General features: G+C 53.5%; 1 protein-coding gene across 1 annotated transcript; it reads right to left on the bottom strand.

Annotated features, from left to right (window-relative positions):
- SMYD5 (SMYD family member 5) lies at positions 1-25,851 on the bottom strand. Its single transcript, XM_066572882.1, has 13 exons — positions 25,712-25,851; positions 17,300-17,408; positions 17,051-17,190; positions 16,100-16,221; positions 15,718-15,787; positions 14,933-15,037; positions 12,659-12,721; positions 12,491-12,561; positions 12,311-12,417; positions 12,176-12,232; positions 12,014-12,108; positions 777-847; positions 1-402 (listed from the first exon to the last, which is right to left on the bottom strand). Exons 1-13 carry the CDS (start codon positions 25,796-25,798, stop codon positions 279-281), a joined length of 1,221 nt encoding a protein of 406 aa, XP_066428979.1. The 5' UTR covers positions 25,799-25,851; the 3' UTR covers positions 1-278.
- Positions 25,852-25,935: the final 84 nt, after the last annotated feature.

Genomic DNA, 25,935 nt, shown 5'->3' on the forward strand with positions numbered 1-25,935 from the left:
TTGCCGGAGAGCTGTATATAAATAATTTATGTCTCATATGCCAATCCTATAAAATGGTTATCACAAGTGACCAGTAGGAATGAGAAGAGATACCGGGGAGGAGTCCATGCAGCCCCTCGGGGGCTGGGCCGTACAACCAGGGGCTGTACTGGGGAGGAGTTCATGTATAAAAGTTTAGTGGCAAAATGTGAACAGGGGCAACAGGCAAAGCCAATTCAAGTGCTGGACTGTGGCGGGCTGAGGGTGGGCGGGGCTTCTCCTGGTGGAGGCCGCTGGAATCACACGTCTGTCATCTCATCCTCCAGCTCCGCATCATCCTCTTCCTCATCATCGGAAGTCAAGTCGGGGTCCTCAGACTGCGATAGGCACTTAGGACAGGTGCAGACAAAAAGATAGTTCTCCCTGGAAGAAGAGCGGATGCCGTTAGGAAGCAAAGTTTATAATATATGCATGCTCCTCCCACCATGAGGTCATCGCTGAACTACATCGCCCAGCATGCTGAGGGGTCATTATCCACCTATCACAGGTGTTCTTGAAATAGTCACATGTATGAAGAACGTGCTCTGTAGATAGGTAGCAGTTTACTGGGTTGAGTTACAGCATGCTGAGACTTGTAGTGTCTCCCTCGTTGTAGGAACGAGACTTGTAGGGGATAAGCCAAGATGCCCCATAAGAGATAATATGGCTGACCACAAGGAGAAGCTGGATTGGAGGCGCTCTGCAAATCTCGGGGGCTGAAGGGGTCGAAGGGAAATGCAGAAGCTCCTGTCACCCACCTGAGGGTCTTGTGCCGGCTGTGGCGGCTCCGCTCACGCTGGCAGCAGTCCAGATAGCTAATGCAGATCTCCTGAGGAAGCAGAAGAGGTAAGGAGCGATCACATGGTGCTGCAGAATAGTGAGTGCAGCTCTGGAGTATAATACAGGATGTAACTCAGGAGCAGTACAGGATAAGTAATGTCTGTACACAGTGACTCCACCAGCAGAATAGTAAGTGCAGCTCTGGAGTATAATACAGGACAAGTAATGTATGTGCACAGTGACTCCACCAGAAAGAATAGTGAGTGCAGCTCTGGAGTATAATAGAGGATGTAACTCAGGATCGGTACAGGATAAGTAATGTATGTATACAGTGACTCCACCAGCAGAATAGTGAGTGCAGCTCTGCAGTATAATACAGGATGTAACTCAGGAGCAATATAGGATAAGTAATGTACACAGTGAGTCCACCAGCAGAATAGTGAGTGCAGCTCTGGAGTATAATACAGGATGTAACTCAGGGGCAGTACAGGATAAGTAATGTATGTACACAGTGACTCCACCAGCAGAATAGTGAGTGCAGCTCTGGAATATAATACAGGATGTAACTCAGGGGCAGTACAGGATAAGTAATGTATGTACACAGTGACTCCACCAGCAGAATAGTGAGTGCAGCTCTGGGGTATATCACAGGATGTAACTCAGGATCAGTACAGGATAAGTAATGTATGTACACAGTGACTCCACCAGCAGAATAGTGAGTTCAGCTCTGGAGTATAATACAGGATGTAACTCAGGATAAGTAATGTATGTACACAGTGACTCCACCAGAAAGAATAGTGAGTGCATCTCTGGAGAAGGTTGGGTGGTTGAGAGCTCTGCAAGATCCAGGGTGTGGTCACCAGTTGGAGAAACACCTACCCAGCAAAGGCTACAGGTGCTGGGCTTGCTCCAGCCATGGAGTCCCAGACCTCCTCCCTCCGGCTTCGGTCGGGGGGAGGGAGGACTGCACCCCAGGAGGGGAGAACATCTGGTCAGAGTGGCAGCAACGTCACCCTGACTCCCCTAGAGGAGCCCAAGAGGACTCTGAGCCAGAGGAAGAGAGTGGAGGATCATGCTGCAAAACAGCGTAAACAGGCAAGTTGGGCTGATCGCAGGGAGGGCGAGTCAGTGACGGATGTGGCAACCCATATTGCCAAGCACATGAAGGACTATGGACATGTCGGGAGGCAGCTTAATAAATACAGGCAGGAGCTGCATGCTGCCCGCTGTGATGCAGAGCGGGCCAGATCCCGCACCAGGAGATTGGCCATATCACGGCAGATTGAAGCCTGTGAGGAGGCTATTGAGTTCTATGAAGAAGAAAGGGAAAGGATCCTGCAAGCAAGTGGGCCTTTCAAAGAGAAGCTCTTGAATGATGAAAGGTTCGGCAAAATGGCATCAGTGAGCAGCGGTGGCATTAAAGAGCGCTCTGCCAGGCGCTCAAGCAGCAGCTCAGGAGAATCGGATGGTGCTCAGGATGGGCGAGCTGGGTGTTCTGATGAGCAGCAATTGTCACTTCCAGGTGGGACTACTGGGCCCAGCATCCCAGCTGAACAGGTGAGCCTGCCCCCCACGTCGGGTGAATCTGACCTGGAGGACACTGACGACAGCTGCAGCAGCAGTGGAGAGGGGGCGCTGATAATGCGGCAGATTCAGCTGCAGGAGTCCCCAGAGAGACTGCAGTCTTGCTATTTCGGAAAAGATTTGCCCCCAGAAACATCAAGCAAGAAGAAGAGGAAAAAGGAAAAACCATATATGCAGGAGAAATTTATTTATGTCACCAAGCACTCTGGTTTGGCTGCAAAGTCGGACCAGGGTGGTAACCCTGAGCTCCTAGTCCCGGGCTCTGTGGTGGGTCCGCTGCAGGGGACTGGGGAAGAGAGGGTTAATGCGGCCCAAAGCTCCAAGCCCGCTTGTGCTAGTAGTGAGAATGGAGGAGTAAAGGAGATGGAGAAGAGCATTGGGAAAGTGAAGCGTCGTGGCCAGTCCAGAGGTGCTGGCGCTGTTGGTCACGTCCCAGTGGGAGGGGGGCGTGATCCGGCGCCAGGTCCCACCGGTGGTGGCCTAGCTGTCCCCCGTGTCCCTAAAGCGTCTTTCAGGTGCAGAGGGGGCGCAGTGGGTGGTGGCTGGGTCTTCCGATCCTCCCACCCATGGTAAGCATCCGCCTGTTGTGCGAAGTAAAGTTGGAGGAACTACAACTCCCAGAGTGGCTAAGGTGGGTGGAGCTACAGCCACCAAAACCAAGAAAAGTGTTGAAAGGCCAGACACGGAAGCTGCTGGTGTGCATCTTCTGCCACCCACCGGAGGTGCCATGGACTTGCCCTCTGGGCAGAAAGGGCAAGATAAGGGTAAAGGTAAAATGGGTCCTGGTCCAGCAGCTAATAGAGATGTAAGTGTGATAACGAATGCGGCTGTTGGTACCCCTGTTGCCCCTGTCCCTGCTGCCCCTGCTCCTGTGGGGACCCAGGGAACTCCAGGTGTCCCCGATTCCCTGGGTAGTATGTCATCTTGTGTACAGGTGGGTGGGGCTTCGGAGGGTAGTCAGGGGGTCGGTCAGGATCCAGTCGCCCCTCCAGCGGCGACAACATCTGGTAAAAGTTATGCCAGTGTCGCCGCTGGAGGGAGAGGAGAGGCGTCCTCCTTGTCTTTGGGCTCTGGGGACGGCGTTTTGCAGCAGCGCCTCCTGGAGGCCTTAAGGAGGGGGGAGAGCTCGATGAATGTAGGGGGTAGAGTAGTGGATTTGTCTCTATGGATAGAGAGACATGGACTCGGTGCCTTCCGAGAGCAAAGGGGGGAGACCGTATGGTCCCTGCCAACAACCGGGCAGGACCTTGGCCGTAGGAATGTTGCCCGTCTTCAGTGGAGAGGCGATGATGCGTGCCCATCCAGGAGTAAGGTGGTAGAGCTGCTGCTGAAGATGGGGTTCAGGGCGAATGACATCTATGCCCTGATCCATCCTTACGGCACGTCTGAGTTCGACATCAGCTTTGTTCGCCCAGAGGGCCTCGAGCTCTTTTGGGGGAACTACGAGTTGATGAAGGACGAGCCCGGCTGGCGCGGTTTTGCTGCACAAGTGGTAACCCGCCAGACTGGAGTCAAGAGAGTGACCATTTTGACTCGTAACGAGTCCCTCTCTTGTTACGATATCATGACTTGGATAAGTCGGTACGGAGAGGTGGTAGACATGCCCAATAAGAACCGGGACGAACACGGCATCTGGTCCGGAGCCTGGACGTTTATGGTGAAACTTAAGCGTTCAGGGAATTCGGTGGCCCACATACCATCCGCGGCCTTCCTTGGCAGGGATCGTTTCTTGGCCTTCTACCAGGGGCAGCCGAAGCTCTGTCACAAGTGCGGCGACCCCACACATTTGAGTGCCGCCTGTAAAGTCATCAAGTGCGCTCTGTGTGGCGACGTAGGTCATCTTGCGGCATCTTGTACAGAGATTAGGCGTCACCTGTGTGGTGACCTCGGTCACCCATTCAGTCGCTGTCCACGCTCTTTTGCCAATGCGGTCAGGGCCCCAGCGGAGGAGAGCCATGAGGTTGCTTCTGCAGGGAAGGGGACCAGCAGAGGCGATGGAGCCCAGGAGCCAAGGAAGAATAAACATGCTGGGGCAGCCAAGCTAAGGCGCCAAGAGAAGCGCGGAAGGGGCAGGGAGCTGGTGGAAACCCAGGTGGCAGGTGGGTAAATGCTGGCCCCTGCTCCCGACACAAATCATGTGGCTGAGGCTCCAGGGGACAGGGAGCTGGATGAGGAGGTCAGGAGGATCCAAAGGGAAGAGGATGCCACTTATTCAGATTCTTCCCACTATGAAAGTGTGGGTGAGGGCAAGGATGAGTGGCAAAAGAAAAAGCGCAAGCAGGGCTCCAAAAAAATGAAAAAAAGGGAAGGGAAATCTTCCCCTGCAGGGGGCCAGGTGCGGGAAGGCAATCCAAACTCTCCTCTTGTTGGGCTCTCCAACAGGTACCAAGCTCTCTCGTCCTCGGAGGAGGCAGAGGGAGAGGTGCCTAGGACAAGCGTGGGGCCAACAGGGGGTGCTAAGCCTTCCTCTTGTGGGGGTTTGGTGACCTCCAGTGGGAGGGCTGGCCCAGAGCCCAGTGGCAAGGAGGACGAGGTTGAGGAGCCCCTTGCCATGGACCTTTCAGTGTCCAAGAAACGTGGCAAGGGGTCATCCTCAGACCCTGATGAGAAGGGGGGTGGGAAGAAGAAAGCCATCTAACTCAATCACCAATGATGGCGGCACCCGCTCCGTTGACGCTTGCATCCATTAATGTTGCCAGCATTAAATCGGATATGGCTAGATTCGAGGCCTTTGATTTTCTCGGCCGCGTTGAAGCCGACATTTTGTTTTTGCAAGAGACCAGGCTGCCAAATTTGGCAGCTGTGCATAAGGCAAGGAGGGAATGGAGGTCTGGTCCATCTTACTGGTCTCTTGTGGCCGAGCCATATAGCGGAGTGGCGGTACTTTTTACCGCAGCGGTTGAATGCCGACGGGTTATTGAGTTAGAAATAGGGAGGTGCCTGATCCTGGATGTTCTCATGAAGGGACAAGAGCTTCGGCTAATCAACATCTACTATCACCAAACCAAGCGGGACCGCGAGGATCTCTTTATGAGGATCAAGCCGTACCTTTTGACCAGTCGGCAGGTGATCTTTGGGGGTGACTTTAACGCAGTCACAAGGACCCGTGACCGGGGAGGCTCCCTAGGCAAGCTGACTTATGATAGCGTCACGCTTAATAGCATAGCTAGCGAAGCTCGCCTGGTGGATGTCCACATCCGGCACACTCCAGGCCACGCGGGTTTCACCTATTATAGAGGCGAGTGCAGGTCTAGAATAGATAGGTTTTATTTGAAGGAGGAAGCCATCTCTTCACCAGTATCTGTTGTTGAGGTGGAGTTCTCCGACCATTGTCTGATTTTGTTTTCCCTGAATGTTGCAGAGACCCCCCGGATGGGTAGAGGCTTATGGAGGCTGAATTCATCACTCCTGGAGGAAGCAGAGATAAGACAGTCCTTTGAGGATTTTCTGCAGAGCCAGGTACCATTACTGGATCTTTGTAGCAGTAAGTCAGAGTGGTGGGAGATGCTCAAGATCAGGGCGGCGAGGTTCTTCCGCCAGCTCTCTAGCCTCAGGAGCCTGAGTAAGTACCGTCTTTATCAGGGCCTGAGGAGGAAACTCGAACATCTCGTCTCGACTGGAGGTAGCCGAGAGGATATCTCCAGAGTGAAGTCTTTGCTCAAGGGGTGCCAGTATAATAGGCACGCATCTTTGGTTTTTGAGAGGGACTTCGGGAAGTACCACTCGCCCGACCCCTACAGAAACTGCAAGATGTCAGTGAATCGTAAAGTTGTCACTGGACTGATCGATGGTATGGGATCTCTGAACAGGTCCAGATCAGGGATTCTGTAAGTCATCAGATCCTTCTACTCGCACCTTTTGAGAAAGAGGGATCTAGATCAAGATGTGATGTCGGCTTTCCTGGCTGAAGCTGTTCCTGAGCCAGGGGATGACATCTCCCTTAATGTTCTGACAGAGGAGATCAACATAGAGGAAGTTAAACTGGCGATTGATGGGCTTGCGCTCAAAAAAAAAAAATCGCCAGGACCAGATGGCTTAACATCTGAGTACTATGAGTACTATAAAACCTTTAAGGACCTCTTGAGTCCCCTCTTGACTGAGGTTTTCAATGTGTGTCTTTCCTCGGGCACTCTGCCTAGGGCAATGAGGAGGTCGGCTTTGATCCTTCTGTCAAAGGGTAAAGACTCGAGCCATATTGAGAACTGGCGTCCCATAGCGCTTCTCAATACAGACAGGAAGGTTCTGGCAAAAGTGCTGTTTAATCGGCTGGTCAAGTTTGCACCCCGGCTCCTCTCGGGCGCCCAGCATTGCTCTGTTCCAGGCCGTAGCACCTTTAGTGCTGTTCTAGGTGTCCGGGAGGAAGTGGAGCAGGGTAGGGCTGGTCACTGGGAGGGGTACCTGCTGTCCTTGGATCAGGCCAAAGCGTTTGATCGGGTTAATCACGAGTACCTCTGGTCTGTTCTTCTGAGATATGGCCTGCCGGTGGGGTTTGTCAATTGGCTCAGGACATTGTATGCGGGGGCTGAGACTTTCCCGCTAGTGAACGGTTGGGTTGGCCACCCATTTGAGGTTGGGTCTGGCGTCCGTCAGGGTTGTCCTCTGAGCCCCTTGCTGTACGTGTTTGCCATTGATCCCTTCCTTAGGAGGATTGATGGTGGGCCTATGGCGGGGGTCGGGATGGATCGGGCGGTGCCGGAAGCCACCCTTAGGGTGGCAGCATACGCTGATGACGTCACTGTCTTTGTGTCCTCGAGGGGGGAGGCAGAGTACGTGATGGCAGAGGTGGATCGCTACTCGGAAGCATCCGGGTCCGGCATCAACTGGGATAAGTGGGAAAGTCTCTGGTTAGGAAGGGGAGATCCTAGATTTGGTCTCCCAGACACCCTTGCAGTGCCCCAGGACTCGGCTAAAGTTCTCGGCATCAAATTTGGCCGGGGAGATTACCCCATGCAAAATTGGGTGGTCAGGCTCGATGGTGCCACTCAGAAGGTGGCCCAGTGGAAGGGTTGGTCTTTGACCCTTCGGGAAAGGGTTAACCTGATCAAAACATACCTGCTCCCTTTATTCATCTACCTGGGCAGCGTATGCATTTTCCCAGAGCCTCTCTGGACCCGGGTCTACAACCTGTTCTTCCTAATGTTGTGGGGGAACAGGTTGAATCTAATTAGGAGAGATGTCACATATCGCACGAGGAGACTAGGGGGGTTGTCTATGGTCAACCCCGTGGTGTTTCTTGTAAACACCTTTGTTAAGAACAACATAGGCAACCTCTGGCAAGAGAGGGCTCCTCCGTGGGTATTCTCCTGTTGGGGATGGCTTCGGCCTTTCTTCCAGGAATGGGAGACTGGAGGGCGAGTGAAGGATCTTCGCACGCTGCACGGGCATCTTCCGGCTTACGCTACCGTGGTTCTGAAGATGATACGTCGGTGGGGTCTGGGGATGTGGGAGATCAGGACTCTGTCGAGGAAACTCCTCGATAAGAGGGTTCTGTTGACCCATTTCCAGAAGCCCCTGGCGCTCAAGGACTGCCCAAGTCGGGATCTGGAGGGAGGGTTACGTTTATTGAATTCTGCCAGGATCCCCTTGAAGTTTTGGGACTTGACTTGGCGCTGTTTCCACGGGAGACTTTATGTAAGGGGCAACTTGAAGAGCAGGCCGCTGGTGGATAGGGGTTGTCCTCGCCAGGAGTGCAGCGATGTGCTGGAAAGCATGGAGCATTTCCTGCTTCAGTGTCCCTTTAATACAGAGGTGTACAATCGGGTGGGAGCCTTCATTGGTTGGCCCAGGTTGGCACGCCTCTCGTATGCGGAATGGGTCTATGGGGCATTCAGGGACCTTGGTGGTAGGGACCGGTGCACTTTATTCTTAGTCAGCCTAGTGGTCAGGTTTCACATTTGGAATGCACGGTGTCTAGTTTCGACGGAAGAGAAAATCCTCCCCGCGGATGAGGTGAATAGAAACATCCTGGGTGACCTGGTGAAGGTGCGCTCTCTGGATTATTAGAGTTTGGGCACGACTAAGGCCTCTCTCCTATGGAGAGGGTTTGTCTTTCGTTAGGGACAGTCTTCTTATTGTTAGGGTCTTTTTAGGGACAGAATAGGGAGAGGTAGGGACAGTTTCTCTGAGGGTAAGTTTTAGGGAAGGAGTAGGGACATTGTAGGGACAGATTAACTATAGGGATAGTGTTTCTCTATTTGGTCGGTGCCCGGCTTATCATATCCAGTCCTGGTGGAGGGCTGAGTGTGACACTAGTAGAGTTTTTGTTTTCGGTCAGAGATGAAGTATGTACGGCTGCAGGTAACTGAACCTTAGGCTTTCGGGTATTAATATGTAGTGTTGGTTTGTAGTTATGTAGTATAAAGAGATGTTATGTGTTTTGTTTTTTATATAGGGTTAGGGGTTATAGATAGGTTGGGTGGGGGCTTATTGGGGGGAGGGGGGGGATTTATGCCTCAGCCGTAGCTTGACACGTCCCGGACAATGAACATTGGGCACGGACTGTTGGTGCGGGCGTGGCCCTCAGGCTGCGGCGGGCAGGGTGTGTGTATGAGGTGCAGCTTGGCTCGTCCTGGACATAGACATTGAGCACGGACTTGGGATGCAGGAGTGGCTCCCAGGCTGCACCGTAGGGGGTTGTGTGGGGTGTGTGGTGGTTTGGTCTGGGTATAGGGTTAGTTTAGGATTATGTAAGGTTTTATTCTTTAGGTGGTGGGCATTAAAAAAAAAAAAAAAAAAGGATTGGGGTGTTGTTCTTCTTATTATTGTTACTTTTGTTATTGTTGTTTGCATTATTGTTATTATATAATTGCTTCGGTTATTAGTCGTTTTCTTTCTTCCTTTTTTGGATCCGGCTGGATCCTGTGAGTTAGGGATGTTTTCTTACATGTGGGTTTATTGTTATATGTAGTATGTAGCGTATATGTATTGGTGAGGATGAGTGAGTGTAGTTTTGGAGTGCAGGTTGGTGTAGTGTGCGGTGTGTATTGTTTGGACCAGATGGACCTTTTGGCTTTTGTCCCCTTTGTCCTGCAGTAAGGCAAAGTACAGATAACACAAGTGATAATATGTTTTTGTTTTATGTTTATGTCTTATGCCAAGTGAGCGATATTTATGTTCTGTTTATTGTTACTAAAGATGAGCGAACACCAAAATGTTCGGGTTCGCGTTATTCGAAACGAACTTCCCGCGATGTTCGGGTGTTCGTTTCGAATAACGAACCCCATTGAAGTCAATGGGCGACCGGAACATTTTTGTATTTCGCCGATGCTCGCTAAGGTTTTCATGTGTGAAAATCTTGGCAATTCAAGAAAATGATGGGAACGACACAGCAACGGATAGGTACGATGTTAGCCCATTGAATTCAGTGGAGCCGTCAATACAGCCGACTCCACTGAATGCAATGGGCTGCCGGCGATCGCGGGATGAATTGTCGGAAAGGGGTTAAATATATAAGCCCTTTCCTGCAATTCATCCAGAAATGTGTAAAAATAAAAAATATATATATACTCACCTGGTGCCCGCAGACGGAGTTCAGCGCAGCAGGCTGCAGTTCTCCTGAACTGCTCTGAACAGCTGTGAGTAGTATTCAGCAGCCGGGGATTTAAAATCCCCGCCTGCTGAATAAGATGCCTCTGATTGGTCACAGCCTGACCAATCAGAGGCCAGCCCTCACTCACACCCATTCATGAATTCATGTGACCAATCAGAGGCATCTTATTCAGCAGGCGGGGATTTTAAATCCCCGGCTGCTGAATACTACTCACAGCTGTTCAGAGCAGTTCAGGAGAACTGCAGCCTGCCGCGCTGAACTCCGTCTGCGGGCACCAGGTGAGTATATATATATTTTTTATTTTTACACATTTCTGGATGAATTGCAGGGAAGGGCTTATATATTTAACCCCTTTCCGACAATTCATCCCGCGATCGCCGGCAGCCCATTGCATTCAGTGGAGTCGGCTGTATTGCCGGTTCCATTGAATTCAATGGGCAAACATCGTTCTTCTCTGTCACAGCTGTTACAGCTATGGCAGAGAAGAACGATTTGTCTTCTATATGTTCTCAATGGGGTTGGCGCTGCTGCCGCCGGCCCCATTGAGCGCATATAGAAAAGATTTCTCAGGGAAGAAAGTTAAAGTAACCCGAACATCCGAACATTGTGTGGTGTTCGTTACGAATAACGAACATCCCGAACACCCTAATATTCGCCCGAGCATTAAGCTCGGACGAGTACGTTCGCTCATCTCTAATTGTTACGTTTTTCACTTTTATAATAAAAAGATCTACAGGATGTGACTCAGGATCAGTACAGGATAAGTAATGTATGTATACAGTGACTCCACCAGCAGAATAGTGAGTGCAGCTCTGGAGTATAATACTGGATGTAACTCAGGAGCAGTACAGGATAAGTTATGTATGTACACAGTGACTCCACCAGCAGGATAGTGAGTGCAGCTCTGGAGTATAATACAGGATGTGACTCAGGATCAGTACAGGATAAGTAATGTATGTACACAGTGACTCCAGCAGCAGAATAGTGAGTGCAGCTCTGGAGTATAATACAGGATGTAACTCAGGAGCAGTACAGGATAAGTAATGTATGTACACAGTGACTCCACCAGCAGAATAGTGAGTGCAGCTCTGGAGTATAATACAGGATGTAACTCAGGGTCAGTACAGGATAAGTAATGTATGTACACAGTGACTCCAGCAGCAGAATAGTGAGTGCAGCTCTGGAGTATAATACAGCATGTAACTCAGGATCAGTACAGGATAAGTAATGTATGTACACAGTGACTCCACCAGCAGAATAGTGAGTGCAGCTCTGGAGTATAATACAGGATGTAACTCAGGATCAGTACAGGATAAGTAATGTATGTACACAGTGACTCCAGCAGCAGACTAGTGAGTGCAGCTCTGGAGTATAATACAGCATGTAACTCAGGATCAGTACAGGATAAGTAATGTATGTACACAGTGACTCCACCAGCAGAATAGTGAGTGCAGCTCTGGAGTATAATACAGGATGTAACTCAGGAGCAGTACAGGATAAGTAATGTATGTACACAGTGACTCCACCAGCAGAATAGTGAGTGCAGCTCTGGAGTATAATACAGGATGTAACTCAGGGTCAGTACAGGATAAGTAATGTATGTATACAGTGACTCCACCAGCAGAATAGTGAGTGCAGCTCTGGAGTATAATACAGGATGTAACCCAGGATCAGTACAGGATAAGTAATGTATGTACACAGTGACTCCACCAGCAGAATAGGGAGTGCAGCTCTGGAGGATAATACAGGATGTAACTCACGATCAGCACAGGATAAGTAATTTAAGTACACAGTGACTCCACCAGCAGAATAGTGAGTGCAGCTCTGAAGCATAATACAGGATGTAACTCAGGAGCAGTACAGGATAAGTAATGTATGTACATAGTGAGTCCACCAGCAGAATAGTGAGTGCAGCTCTGGAGTATAATACCGGATGTAACTCAGGAGTAGTACAGGATAAGTAATGTATGTACATAGTGACTCCACCAGCAGAATAATGAGTGCAGGTCTGGAGTATAATACAGCATGTAACTTGAGACAAGTAATGTACATACTATAAGTGACCAGGTCCCAAGTACTTACCTCCCCCGGCTGGATGTCCTCCACAGCAATCAGATGCAGCATACAGTTGTTGTCGGGGAACGAAGCCTCGGCGTTGGGCACACAGCTGTGGTTACCTGCGGGGGGATAGAATGGGTTATTAGAGGTTGTGGTGTGTAATAAGCAGTGTCTGTGGGTACTCACAGCAGCTCTGCAGCATGTACAGCCCGGAGCCTTCACAGTTCAGGAACTCCCCGGTCTCTGCAGAGAAGAGAGGTGACCAATGATATAGATATATACCGCCGGCAGCCATTGTATAACAGCATAGCCCCTCCTCACCTTTCTCTATGTCCTTGTACAGCTGGTCTATCACGGCATCCAGCTGCTCCCTCTCCTTCGCCGGCAGCTCCAGGGCATCACATGCATGAACCCACTGACTCAGCGAGCTGCAATGACACGACACCGGCGCTACTACTCTGATGCCCACTGTGGGGACCTCACCACAAACTCAGCACTCACCTGGTGCCAATCCCTTGCCCGTTGGTCCCAACGAGTGCAAAGAGAGAGCGGAAGCCATCCGGGGTAAACCACTGCCAGAGAAATACAGCTGTGTTAGTGGCGGCCCCTGTAACAATTGGGCTGATGGGGAGAGGTCTCATTCTTCCCTTTATAGTGGAGACATCTTACCCGGCTGACTCGCTCCTCGTGCAAAGCCTCCACGAAAAGGCGGCGCAGGTGATCCAGCTGCCCCTGGAAGACAGAGCGCCTGCATGCATCACGGGGAGAGACAGACACAAGGGCCCGAAGACAGAGCGCCTGCGTACATCACGGGACGAGACAGACACAAGGGCCCGAAGACAGAGCGCCTGCATGCATCACGGGGCGAGACAGACACAAGGGCCCGAAGACAGAGCGCCTGCGTACATCACGGGACGAGACAGACACAAGGGCCCGAAGACAGAACGCCTGCGTACATCACGGGACGAGACAGACACAAGGGCCCGAAGACAGAGCGCCTGCATGCATCACGGGGAGAGACAGGCACAAGGGCCCGAAGACAGAGCGCCTGCGTACATCACGGGACGAGACAGACACAAGGGCCCGAAGACAGAGCGCCTGCATGCATCACGGGGCGAGACAGACACAAGGGCCCGAAGACAGAACGCCTGCATGCATCACGGGGAGAGACAGACACAAGGGCCCGAAGACAGAGCGCCTGCATGCATCACGGGGCGAGACAGACACAAGGGCCCGAAGACAGAACGCCTGCGTACATCACGGGACGAGACAGACACAAGGGCCCGAAGACAGAGCGCCTGCATGCATCACGGGGAGAGACAGGCACAAGGGCCCGAAGACAGAGCGCCTGCGTACATCACGGGACGAGACAGACACAAGGGCCCGAAGACAGAGCGCCTGCATGCATCACGGGGCGAGACAGACACAAGGGCCCGAAGACAGAGCGCCTGCATGCATCACGGGGCGAGACAGACACAAGGGCCCGAAGACAGAGCACCTGCATGCATCACGGGGCGAGACAGACACAAGGGCCCGAAGACAGAGCGCCTGCATGCATCACGGGGAGAGACAGGCACAAGGGCCCGAAGACAGAACGCCTGCGTACATCACGGGACGAGACAGACACAAGGGCCCGAAGACAGAGCGCCTGCATGCATCACGGGGAGAGAAAGGCACAAGGGCCCGAAGACAGAACGCCTGCGTACATCACGGGACGAGACAGACACAAGGGCCCGAAGACAGAGCGCCTGCATGCATCACGGGGAGAGACAGGCACAAGGGCCCGAAGACAGAACGCCTGCGTACATCACGGGACGAGACAGACACAAGGGCCCGAAGACAGAGCGCCTGCATGCATCACGGGGCGAAACAGACACAAGGGCCCGAAGACAGAGCGCCTGCATGCATCACGGGGAGAGACAGGCACAAGGGCCCGAAGACAGAACGCCTGTGTACATCACGGGACGAGACAGGCACAAGGGCCCGAAGACAGAGCGCCTGCATGCATCATGGGGTGAGACAGACACAAGGGCCTGAAGACAGAGCGCCTGCATGCATCACGGGGCGAGACAGACTCAAGGGCCCGAAGACAGAGCGCCTGTGTACATCACGGGGCGAGACAGACACAAGGGCCCGAAGACAGAGCGCCTGCATGCATCATAGGGCGAGACAGACACAAGGGCCCAAAGACAGAGCGCCTGCGTACATCACGGGACGAGACAGATACAAGGGCCCGAAGGCAGAGCGCCTGCATGCATCATGGGGTGAGACAGACACAAGGGCCCGAAGACAGAGCGCCTGCATGCATCATAGGGCGAGACAGACACAAGGGCCTGAAGACAGAGCACCTGCATGCATCACGGGGCGAGACAGACTCAAGGGCCCGAAGACAGAGCGCCTGTGTACATCACGGGGCGAGACAGACACAAGGGCCCGAAGACAGAGCACTTGCATGCATCACGGGGCGAGACAGACTCAAGGGCCCGAGTAATGCTAGGCTGCTCACCTTTAGTGTAGAACCTCATGCTTCATTGCGTTGTGGGAGATGTAGTGTCTACAAGAGCCTCCACCGCACCACAGCAGACCGCAGGTCATACAGCAGGTCTGTCAAGAACAAGCTACACGTCCCACAATGCAAGGCAGCGGTGCATTAAGGCCCTTACAGCTGCATCTTGCCAAATCGGGCTGAGCTATCCCAAGTGATAGCTAAAGGAATTGTTAATGCGGCTTTGGTTGCGATTGGAGCACAAGATGTGATGTGACTACAGGATGGGGTGGTTACTGCGTGCTCTGGGGTACTGAAGGAAGTGGGGTGCGAAGATTATGGGAGGCCCCCGGATCACAGAAATGGGGGAGGGTGAAGTGACATTGGCACGGAGCCCCAGCTGTGCATAGTGCAGATACTACGGTCTTGTACCGCTACCCTCCACGCGTTTCGCTCACCTTAAACTTGTCTCCGAGGAGCTTGTGGACGATCTCCTCTTCTTCATTGGCTGTTTTGCTACAGAACTGGGAGAAGAGCTGCATCCACCAGTCCTTGTCCTTAGCCTGCAGTCACCATAGAGAGGACAGCGGGTTAGCATGCTTTATAGTAGTGGCTACTAGTCAGTGACCAGGATAAACAGGGATCGGGGGGATTACTCCCTAACCCACATGTTCCATAAGCCTAAAGTGCAGTCAGGGCTGGCATCTACATACCATACATATACCACAGAGGCCCATAGCCACTTCTCAGATTGGTAGGTGTTGGGGAAGGTAAGGCGGCCCCTTCTCCACTGCAATGTTAGGGCCCGACCACACTGTAATGTACAAAGTTCGGAAGTGCGTCCCGGCCTAATCGTGGGTCCCTGTACCTGAACGCGGAGCATCATACAGGAATACAGAGTTCGGGTCCGGAGACCGGCTGGTTGGGCCGGGCCACCCTTCATAACTTCGTACATGAAATGGTGCAGACGACAGTGTGGTCGGGCCCCAAGATAAAGGGGGAGACGTTCCCCTATAAGGAATGGGTTCACGCACCCGACCATCTGCAGCGGTCTCAGTGAAGCGCTTTGTTTATGGGACCTTTGTAACCCCTATTCACAGGATCAGTGCGGTCCCAGTAGTCAGACCCCACCAATCTAATAGCTACCCCCGTGGAAAGGGGTAACAATGTTGTGGGGCGACCCCTCCAACCCCAGAGGAGCATAATCACACCAGGAGGCTGGGCTTACAGTGTGTGTACCTACCTGCTTCACAGACGCCACCATCCTGGCCATGAGCATGATGCTGGCCGTCTCCGGGGGGTAATGCATGTTCCTGGAGGGGATTACAGAAGAAACATTACTGCAGGCGGATCCCCCGCATTATACAACTCCCAGGGGGTTCTAGGCTTCCATGTCGGCCATTACTTTATACTACAAGTCTGCAGTCCGGCTCTTCAGCTGATAAGAAACTACAACTCCCAGCATGGAGACTGTGAGCCTGCTGAGGGGTGTAATATACTCAGAGCGCCACTAGTCGGTGACTAACGGATCATGTATATAGATGGACAGTGCCACCTACAGGTGAGAGGCAGCCTAGCAGAACGCTGTATGGTCAGGACTGGTCTCATGATGGCGCAGCTCTTACCTCCACGCTTCCTCCAGCTTGTTGAGCGGGTGCGAGGGGTTGTCCCTTGAGGACCCCAGACACAGGACCTGGTGGTATTGTTCCCGGGCGGCTCGGAGACACTCTGCGCTGCAGTACGATACCTGCAAACAGAAGGAGACTGTCACACAGCAGAGGACTTGGCTCTCTGTCACAGTGAGTCTACCCTGGTCAAGTCACAAGGCAAAGCCAGCTGCCCACTGTACAGAACGGGAACTTATCCCGTGGCCCACCAGCCCTACTGACAGCTCATGCTGCGGGCACCTCCTTCCCCGACGGCTCATCCTGTGGCCCCCCCCCACCATAACGACAGCTCAACCTGTGGCCCCGCCCCAACGACAGCTCAACCCGTGGCCCCGCCCCAACGACAGCTCAACCCGTGGCCCCGCCCCAACGACAGCTCAACCCGTGGCCCCGCCCCAACGACAGCTCAACCCGTGGCCCCGCCCCAACGACAGCTCAACCCGTGGCCCCGCCCCAACGACAGCTCAACCCGTGGCCCCGCCCCAACGACAGCTCAACCCGTGGCCCCGCCCCAACGACAGCTCAACCCGTGGCCCCGCCCCAACGACAGCTCAACCCGTGGCCCCGCCCCAACGACAGCTCAACCCGTGGCCCCGCCCCAACGACAGCTTAACCCGTGGCCCCGCCCCAACGACAGCTCAACCCGTGGCCCCGCCCCAACGACAGCTCAACCCGTGGCCACCTCAGCTCTTTTTAATGTGCAGGATAGACCTTTATTACAGACAGACTGCATCCGCTCTCTATATATGGGAGAACTTCACTGCTTTGCCCTCTCTGTGCTTTACACTACAGCTCAGCTTTTTTAGGGTGAAGCCATGATTAGTAACTCCGGTTTAGCGGTACTGTTAGGAGTCTGACATCCTTCACCAGGCTCCCACATGCCCGGTCTGTGCCCCTCCTGCTCCTCACCTGGCACTGCGGGCACTGCTGGTGGAGACCATTCTGGACCGTGCAGAGTTCTGGGTAGGGTAGGGTGACGTGGACATTCGCAGAAAGCCTCCGGGCGTTCTCCTCCGCTGTCTCCAGGGACCGCAGGCAATGGTCGCAGGCTGAGAACGAGACCAACCATCAGAACCTTATTGTGGTTGAGGCCATCCATAACCCCAGCAGGATGGGGGCGCTGCAGAGTCAGGGGGCGCGGCGGTGGCACATCCTCACCTCGGTACCTGTACAGTGCGTTCCACTGGAACTGCGACGACACCAGCGGCTTCTCCTGGAATATAACATCTCCCTTCCGGATGCTCCGAGCGGCGAACAGACCGCGACCCTAAATAACAGCGAGGGACAGGGAATAGTCAGGAAGAGACCCCTTATTACGCTGCCTGGGTAGGGGGGAGACAAGTGCAACCCGCTGGGGGGGGGGACCCAAGAGAGAGAAAACATCATTCAGGCATTGAGTTTTTCTGCCAGCATTCGCCCTGCAGGACAAGTAAGGAATAACCTTGCAACATGGAGTGTTCTGGGAGCGACGGCATCGAACCCCCCGTCACCCTGGACAGAAGCGCCGGCACCGAACCCCCCCCGTCACCCTGGACAGAAGCGCCGGCACCGAACCCCCCCATCACCCTGGACAGAAGCCCCTGGACAGAAGCGCCGGCACCGAACCCCCCCGTCACCCTGGACAGAAGCGCCGGCACCGACCCCCCCCCCCGTCACCCTGGACAGAAGCGCCGGCACCGAACCCCCCCCCGTCACCCTGGACAGAAGCGCCAGCACCGAACCCCCCCCCCCCCCGTCACCCTGGACAGAAGCGCCGGCACCGAACCCCCCCCCCCCCCCCCTGGACAGAAGCGGCGGCACCGAACCCCCCCCCCCCCCCGTCACCCTGGACAGAAGCGCCGCCACCGAACCCCCCCCCCCACCGTCACCCTGGACAGAAGCGCCGGCACCGAACCCCCCCATCACCCTGGACAGAAGCCCCTGGACAGAAGCGCCGGCACCGAACCCCCCCGTCACCCTGGACAGAAGCGCCGGCACCGACCCCCCCCCGTCACCCTGGACAGAAGCGCCGGCACCGAACCCCCCCCCCGTCACCCTGGACAGAAGCGCCAGCACCGAACCCCCCCCCCCCCCCCCCGTCACCCTGGACAGAAGCGCCGGCACCGAACCCCCCCCCCCCTGGACAGAAGCGCCGGCACCGAACCCCCCCCCCCCCGTCACCCTGGACAGAAGCGCCGCCACCGAACCCCCCCCCCCACCGTCACCCTGGACCGTACCCCCCCCCCCCCGTCACCCTGGACAGAAGCGCCGGCACCGTACCCCCCCCCCCCGTCACCCTGGACAGAAGCGCCGCCACCGAACCCCCCCCCCCCCCACCGTCACCCTGGACAGAAGCGCCGGCACCGAACCCCCCCCCCCCCCACCGTCACCCTGGACAGAAGCGCCGGCACCGAACCCCCCCCCCCCCCACCGTCACCCTGGACAGAAGCGCCGGCACCGAACCCCCCCCCCCCCCCACCGTCACCCTGGACAGAAGCGACGGCACCGAACCCCCCCCCCCCCCTGGACAGAAGCGCCGGCACCGAACCCTCCCCCCCCCCCCCCGGACAGAAGCGCCGACACCGAACCCTCCCCCCCCCCCCGGACAGAAGCGCCGGCACCGAACCCTCCCCCCCTCCCCCCGGACAGAAGCGCCGGCACCGAACCCTCCCCCCCCCCGTCACCCTGGACAGAAGCGACGGCACCGAACCCCCCCCCCCCACCGTCACCCTGGACAGAAGCGCCGGCACCGAACCCCCCCCCCCCCCCGTCACCCTGGACAGAAGCGCTGGCACCGAACCCCCCGTCACCCTGGACAGAAGCGACGGCACCGAACCCCCCGTCACCCTGGACAGAAGCGACGGCACCGAACCCCCCCCCCGTCACCCTGGACAGAAGCGCCGGCACCGACCCCCCCCCCCCCCCCCCCGTCACCCTGGACAGAAGCGCCGGCACCGACCCCCCCCCCCCCCCCATCACCATGGACAGAAGCGCCGGCACCGAACCCCCCGTCACCCTGGACAGAAGCGCCGGCACCGAACCCCCCGTCACCCTGGACAGAAGCGCCGGCACCGAACCCCCCCCCCCCCGTTACCCTGGACAGAAGCGCCGGCACCGAACCCCCCCGTCACCCTGGACAGTAGACCAGCAGGAGGTCTCCGGATGCTTGGACTATAAGACCTCATGTCCACGGGAAAAATAAATGTAAAATCCGCAGCATCACCCGCCTGCGTGATCCGCACCTAAAACTTCCCATTGGAATGCATTGACCCCCGCGGGTAGATAAATGGCCGCAGATGGGATTTTAAAGGGATTTAAAAATTTCATGCGCATGAAAAAAAACGCGCCGTGCTCCATTTAGGTGCGGATCATAGGGATCAATGAATCTCCTGCATGAAAAAAAAAAGGAATTGAAGCTCATCCGCAGCAGAAGTCCGCCTTCCATATCCGCAGCGGGCCTGATTTTCCCGGTGGACATGAGGCCTAAGCCCACCCCAGCAACACCCCAGTTACAGCTACATGCGGCTGAACATGGGAAATAAGTAAAAGCATTTGGAGCAAACATTAATACAAGACCCAGGCTTATTTTGGGGGAAATGGGTACATTTTTTATTTTAATTGTTTTATTACAATTATGGGATAAATAAATAAGCTTTTACCATCCTTTCTTCTGGTATTTCTGCAGGCACAGCGTTAAGACATGCCACAGGCCCATCTTAATAGGCAGACAGACATGGCAAACCTAAAAGGGACCCCAAACTGTAATTGGGCATTTAAAAGGTTAATAACCCCGACTAGCGTGAACACTTATCCCCTCTGCCGCAAGTGGGTGTCAGCTATCAAGACAACTGACACTGGCCACGTGTGGAGCGGGCTCACCTCCCGGGACTGCTGCATACAGACCCAGCCGCTGGAGAGCAGACATATATACAGCCTGTAGTGTAAGGGTGGCGCAGACAAGAGCGGGGGAGCAGAAGGAGGGGAAAGTTGGCAGAGAGAGCGAGAAAAACACGACGAGACCGGAAAAATAATATATTGGGGGACAAAACAAATACCCAATTAGATCTACACTCCTTGTAAAAAATTAACCCCCCCCCCCCCCCCCCCCTCCTCGCCCCCAGAAGAAGTTGTTGCTTTGCTGCAGATCCCGTCCTGCGGCTCCATCTCAGCAGATCTGTAATGATGAGTTGTGGTGATTAGATGGACGGTCTTGTCACCGGAGGCCCTAAAACTGGTTCCCCCCTTGGCCTATAAGAAGCTCTCGGAGGCTCCTTGTGTGTAGTGACCTCTTCTCCCGCTTGTGTAGAGCTTGACCACTAGACGCCTCTACGACACACAGAAGAGATTTCACCCCGTTACCAGAGGGGGGCGCATTATTGGGATGTGAGAAGCTGGATTGTCATATCGACTAATTGGTCCCCCACCGGCCGTTCTGACCAGACTGTTAGGAGTTGTTGGGACCAGTAGATGTGTGAGGTCACACAAAGTCACCGGGCTCAAGACGCCCCCTACAGACCACCAGTAAAGAGGAGCATCTGACCAGACTGTTAGGAGGTGTTGGGACCAGTGGATGTGTGAGGTCACACAAGGTGACCAGGCTCAGGACGCCCCCTACAGACCACCAGTAGAGAGGAGAGTGATCATCCGACTGTTTCATTGTCCACCATCCAGAGACAGGGGGCGCCATCGTTACACCCCTGTATCTGTCGGAACCATTTCCAGGCTGAAGGACTGACCCCCACCGTCGTCCCCACTGTATGTCTGGCCTCTGATCCTTGTGTCGCCTCCGTTTGCAGTGTGTCGTGAATGATGGAACTGGAGCTATGGAGGGGAACTGGGTGTCTGCAGTGATGAATCCAGGTTTAGTTTGGGCGCTGGCGATGACCATGTTCCTGTCTGGAGACCTTGAGGTGAGCGCCTCAATCCTGCCTTTGCTGTGGAGCAGCACACTGCCCCCTGCTGGTGTGATGGCCTTGAGGCCATGGCATATGACAGTTGGTCACCCCTTATTATTAAGGCAGATAGAAGAGGTGTCAAAAGGCAACAAAGTAATTATCATGGGGGACTTTAATTATCCAGATATAACATGGGAAAACGAGACTTGCAAATCTCACAGGGGTGATAAATTCTTGAGAACAATTAAAGATAATTAATTACTTCACCCAACTAGTGCGGGAGCCAACGAGAGGGAGCGCCACTCTGGACTTAGTACTAACTAACAAACCAGACAGAATCATGGGGGTGCAGATTGAGGGGCACTTGGGGAACAGTGACCACAATATAATCAACTTCCAGATGGCATTCAATAGGAAGCCTTATCAGGGAGCGACAAATAAACTAAACTTTAGTAAAGCAAAATTTGATGAGCTTAGAGCTACTATCGGTAACATTAATTGGGACAACATCCTCAAAAATATCAGTACAGAGGACAAATGGGAGGAGTTTAAAAGGATCCTAAAGAACTACAAGTAAAAGGAAACCAATATGGCTTGACAAGACAGTAAGGCCGCCTGCAGACCCGGCTGGAGCCTCTGCAGGAATCAGTGCGGCGCTCACCTGCTCCCGCGGCTCAGGTTCTGTGATGTGCCAGCTGCCGGCCAGGCGGCGCATGCACAGAGCAGAGCCAGCGGCCGGGGGTGACATTTCTGTGCGGGGCTCTGCGAGACCCACACAGGAATAGAGCGTGCCGCGGTTTGTTTTGCAAATGCACGCGGACAAATGGCGGCCGTCTGCATAGGATCGCGTATTGTAATGCAATCCTATGCAGTCAGGCAGGGGGCCTAAGGGGGGCAATAAACGAAAAAAAAGCGTTTAAACTACTGAAACAAGAAGGCAGCGAAGAAGCGCTAAAATCATACAGGGAAAAAAGAAAATATGTAAAGAGAAGATCAAAATAGTTAAGGCCCCTGTCCACGGGTGTGGCGATATCCTGCGACGGATCTCCACCGTGGGAGCCGCCGCCCGGGAGCACGAGCCGGCAGAAGGATCTCTGTGGTGAGCCTGATAGATAAGCTGACCGGGGAGAATCGCAGTAATTCGCAGCACGCTGCAATTTGCCGGCCGCGAGTACAGAATTGCTATGATTCTCTGCTCGTGGACACAAGCCGGTGTTTCCATAGCAACTCTATGAAAAACGTGTACTGCGTTTCCTGCGGCCGAATTATTGCCGCGGGAAACGCAATGTAAAAACGCCCGTGGACAGGCAGCCTAAGGAGGAGGCAGAAAGACTGGTCGCCAAAGAGAGCAAAAACAACCCAAAACTATTCTTCAGCTATATTAACAGTAAAAGGATTTGCAGGGAGAGCGCTGGCCCTTTAACAAATAATGCAGGGGGAATCATAGTAGACGATGGGGGGGAGGGGGGGAAGGAAATCATAGTAGACAATGGGGGGGGGGGGTAAATCTATTATATAGGTTTTTCTCAAGTGTATTCATGATTAAAAAAAGAAATGTCACACGAGATGCAGGGGAATAAAATGCACCCCCCACTAAATGTTGCATCCTAAAGGCTGGTTCACACGGGCGGAAGATCGCTCAGAGCATAGTGACAGCTTTGAGCGATCATTTAGCATAAACTATTAAGTAGCTACTTAGGAGCAATTATATATGCAAATGAAGCCTTAGCTGAATGCAGTTAATAGCCCCAGGGGTCTTATCTGCGCTCAGGTCCTTTGTTCTCCACAGAAATACCGTATATACCGGCGTATAAGACGACTTTTGAACCCCGAAAAATCTGCTCTGCAGTCGGGGGTCGTCTTATACGCCGGTAATTCAAAAAAAAAAAAAGTGTAAAAAAAAAAAAATTTATTACTCACCTCCCACGGCGTTCTGTCGCGCTCCGGCAGGATGTCGCTCGCTCCGGCAGGCTGTCGCTCGCTCCTCGTCCCCGCCGCAGCATAGCTTTCTGAATGCGGGGCTTGAAATCCCCGCTTCCAGAAAGCTAATACACACGCCGGCAGCCATGACAGCATTGAATGGCTGTGATTGGCTAAAGCACACGTGGCTTCAGCCAATCACACTATTCAATGACATCATTGAATGGCTGTGATTGGCTGAAGGCGCACGTGTTAGCAATCACACCCATTCAATGATGTCATTGAATAGTGTGATTGGCTGAAGCCACGTGCGCCTTAGCCAATCACAGCCATTCAATGATGTCATGGCTGCCGGCGTGTGTATTAGCTTTCTGGAAGCGGGGATTTCAAGCCCCGCATTCAGAAAGCTATGCTGCGGCGGGGACGAGGAGCGAGCGACAGCCTGCCGGAGCGAGCGACATCCTGCCGGAGCGCGACAGGACGCCGTGGGAGGTGAGTAATAAAAATTTTTTTTTTTTCTCCACTGAATACCGGCGTATAAGGTGACATTTGGGGGGTCGTCTTATACGCCCCGTCGCCTTATACGCCGGTATATACGGTAATGCTATCAGCACTCCGGAGAACTGCTGATGAGACCACAGGGTCATTTTTAGGTTGGACTGCATTTAACAATCAGCTAACTGCACGAAAAGCGCACAATGGGCGCGTGTTTAGATGCAAGGATTATTGCTAAAACTATTGCGATTAGCGGCTTTTTTAGCGATCATTGGCTGCTGTAAATGGGCCTTAACACAGGAGGACGTGCAGAGCCAGCTGAAGAGGGGGAGGAAAAAAAAAAGAAAAAATGAATCGCTGGTTCCAGATGGAATACACCCAAGGGTCCTAAGGGATCTAAGTGATGTGAGAGCTAGGCCGCTATTTCTTATATTTATGGACACTATAGAGTCCGGGGTTGTACCAGTGGATTGGTGCACTACCAATGTAGTTCCAATATACAAAAGGGGTCCAAAAGTGAGCCTGGTAACTACAGGCCAGTAAGTCTCACTTCAGTAACGGGAAAAGTTTTCGAGGGGATTCTGAGAGACGCCATCGATGAGTACCTCAAGGAGATTAAGGGAATAACTCCTCACCAACATGGATTCATGAAGGGTCGCTCATGTCAGACAAATCTGATCAGTTTCTACGATGAAGTAAGCTCTAGGCTGGACCAGGGAGAATCTATTGATCTTGTATATCTGGACTTCTCTAAAGCCTTTGACACCGTGCCACATAATAGGCTGATATACAAAATGAGGCAGCTCGGACTGGGCGAAAACGTGTGTAAGTGGGTAAAGAACTGGCTCCGAGATAGAAAGCAGAGGGTAGTAATAAATGGTTCGTACTCTGATTGGGTCACCGTCGCTAGTGGGGGCCACAGGGTTCAGTATTAGGCCCCACTCTGTTCAACATATTTATCAATGACCTGATAGAGGCGCTGCACAGCAAAATATCAATATTTGCAGATGACACAAAATTATACAATATAATTAATGGAACGGAAGACAATGTGCGGCTACAAACGGACCTAGATAAGCTGGGGGCTTGGGCAGGAAAATGGCAAATGAAGTTCAATGTTGAAAAATGTAAGACTATGCACATGGGCAGGAGGAACAGATGTCACTAATATACACTTAATGGGGTACTGCTAGGGAAAAGTGATATGGAAAAGGATCTGGGGGTATTAGTGGATAATAGACTAAACTGGAGTAACCAATGCCAGTCAGCCGCTGCAAAGGCAAATAAAGTCTTGGGGTGCATTAAAAGAGGTATAGGGGCGAAGGACGAGAACATTATCCTTCCATTATATAAGGCACTTGTCAGACCTCACATGGAATACTGTGTACAGTTCTGGTCACCGGTGCTCAGGAAAGATGTCACAGTGCTTGAGGGGATTCAAAGAAGAGCGACTAAACTAATACATGGAATGACGGGACTGGAATACCCAGAGAGGCTGTCCAAATTGGGACTATTTACCCTGGAAAAAAGACGGCTAAGGGGCGACCAAATAACCATGTATAAGTACATGAGGGGACAATACAAGGATCTCTCCCAAGATCTGTTTATACCCAGGACCACGACGGTAACAAGAGGACATCCGCTACGATTAGAGGAAACCAGGTTTCATCACCAACACAGAAAGGGATTCTTTACTGTAAGAGCAGTTAGACTGTGGAACTGTCTGCCTGAGGAAGTGGTGATGGCAAAATCCATAGAGGAGTTGAGAGCGGACAAGACATCTTTATCAAGTGGAAGGATATCACAGGATATAGACATTAGGGGAGCGGCGGGCTGTTGCTCTCCAGCATCGCTCCAGGGATTAATACGGCGGCCAATATGGAGTCAGGAAGGAATTTTTTTCCTCCAAATGAGCTAAATAACTCAGGTTTTTTTTTGCCTTCCTCTGGATCAACAAGGAGGATAAACAGGCTGAACTAGATGGACATTGTCTTCATTCAGCCTCACACTGCCCCCTGCTGGTGGGATGGTCGCCCCCCCCCTAGTAATGGTACGAGCGATAATGACAGCTCAGCGACATGTTCCTCCAGCAGGATAATGCCCGGCCGCACACACAGGGGGCCCCACAATAGGGGCCCCTTCTATAAGGTCTCCCGGAGGCCCGCGGGCGGTGTATATAGCTGTATATATGTATGGGGGGGGGGGATGCTGATGACTAGGCAGCTGGAGGTTTCCGCCCCATCATATACAGGCTCCGCCCCCAGGGCGCCCCCTGCCGTACCTTGCCGCTGTTGATGAAGCGGATCTCCACTGCCCGCCGGGCCGGCTCCGTACAAAAAGCGAACACGTCGCACATGGAGGCGGCCATGATGGAAGAAGAGATGACCTGTGACCCGGAAGCAGCTGTCGTGCGGCGGGTCACGTGATGCGCTCCACTCCTGGGTTATAGTATACGCCCCTTCATATTGCACCACGTGATCTCATGTAACTCATGACTACTAAGCC

The sequence above is a fragment of the Eleutherodactylus coqui genome, chromosome 7, assembly GCF_035609145.1.
Source record: "Eleutherodactylus coqui strain aEleCoq1 chromosome 7, aEleCoq1.hap1, whole genome shotgun sequence".
Taxonomy (NCBI): Eukaryota; Metazoa; Chordata; class Amphibia; order Anura; family Eleutherodactylidae; genus Eleutherodactylus; species Eleutherodactylus coqui.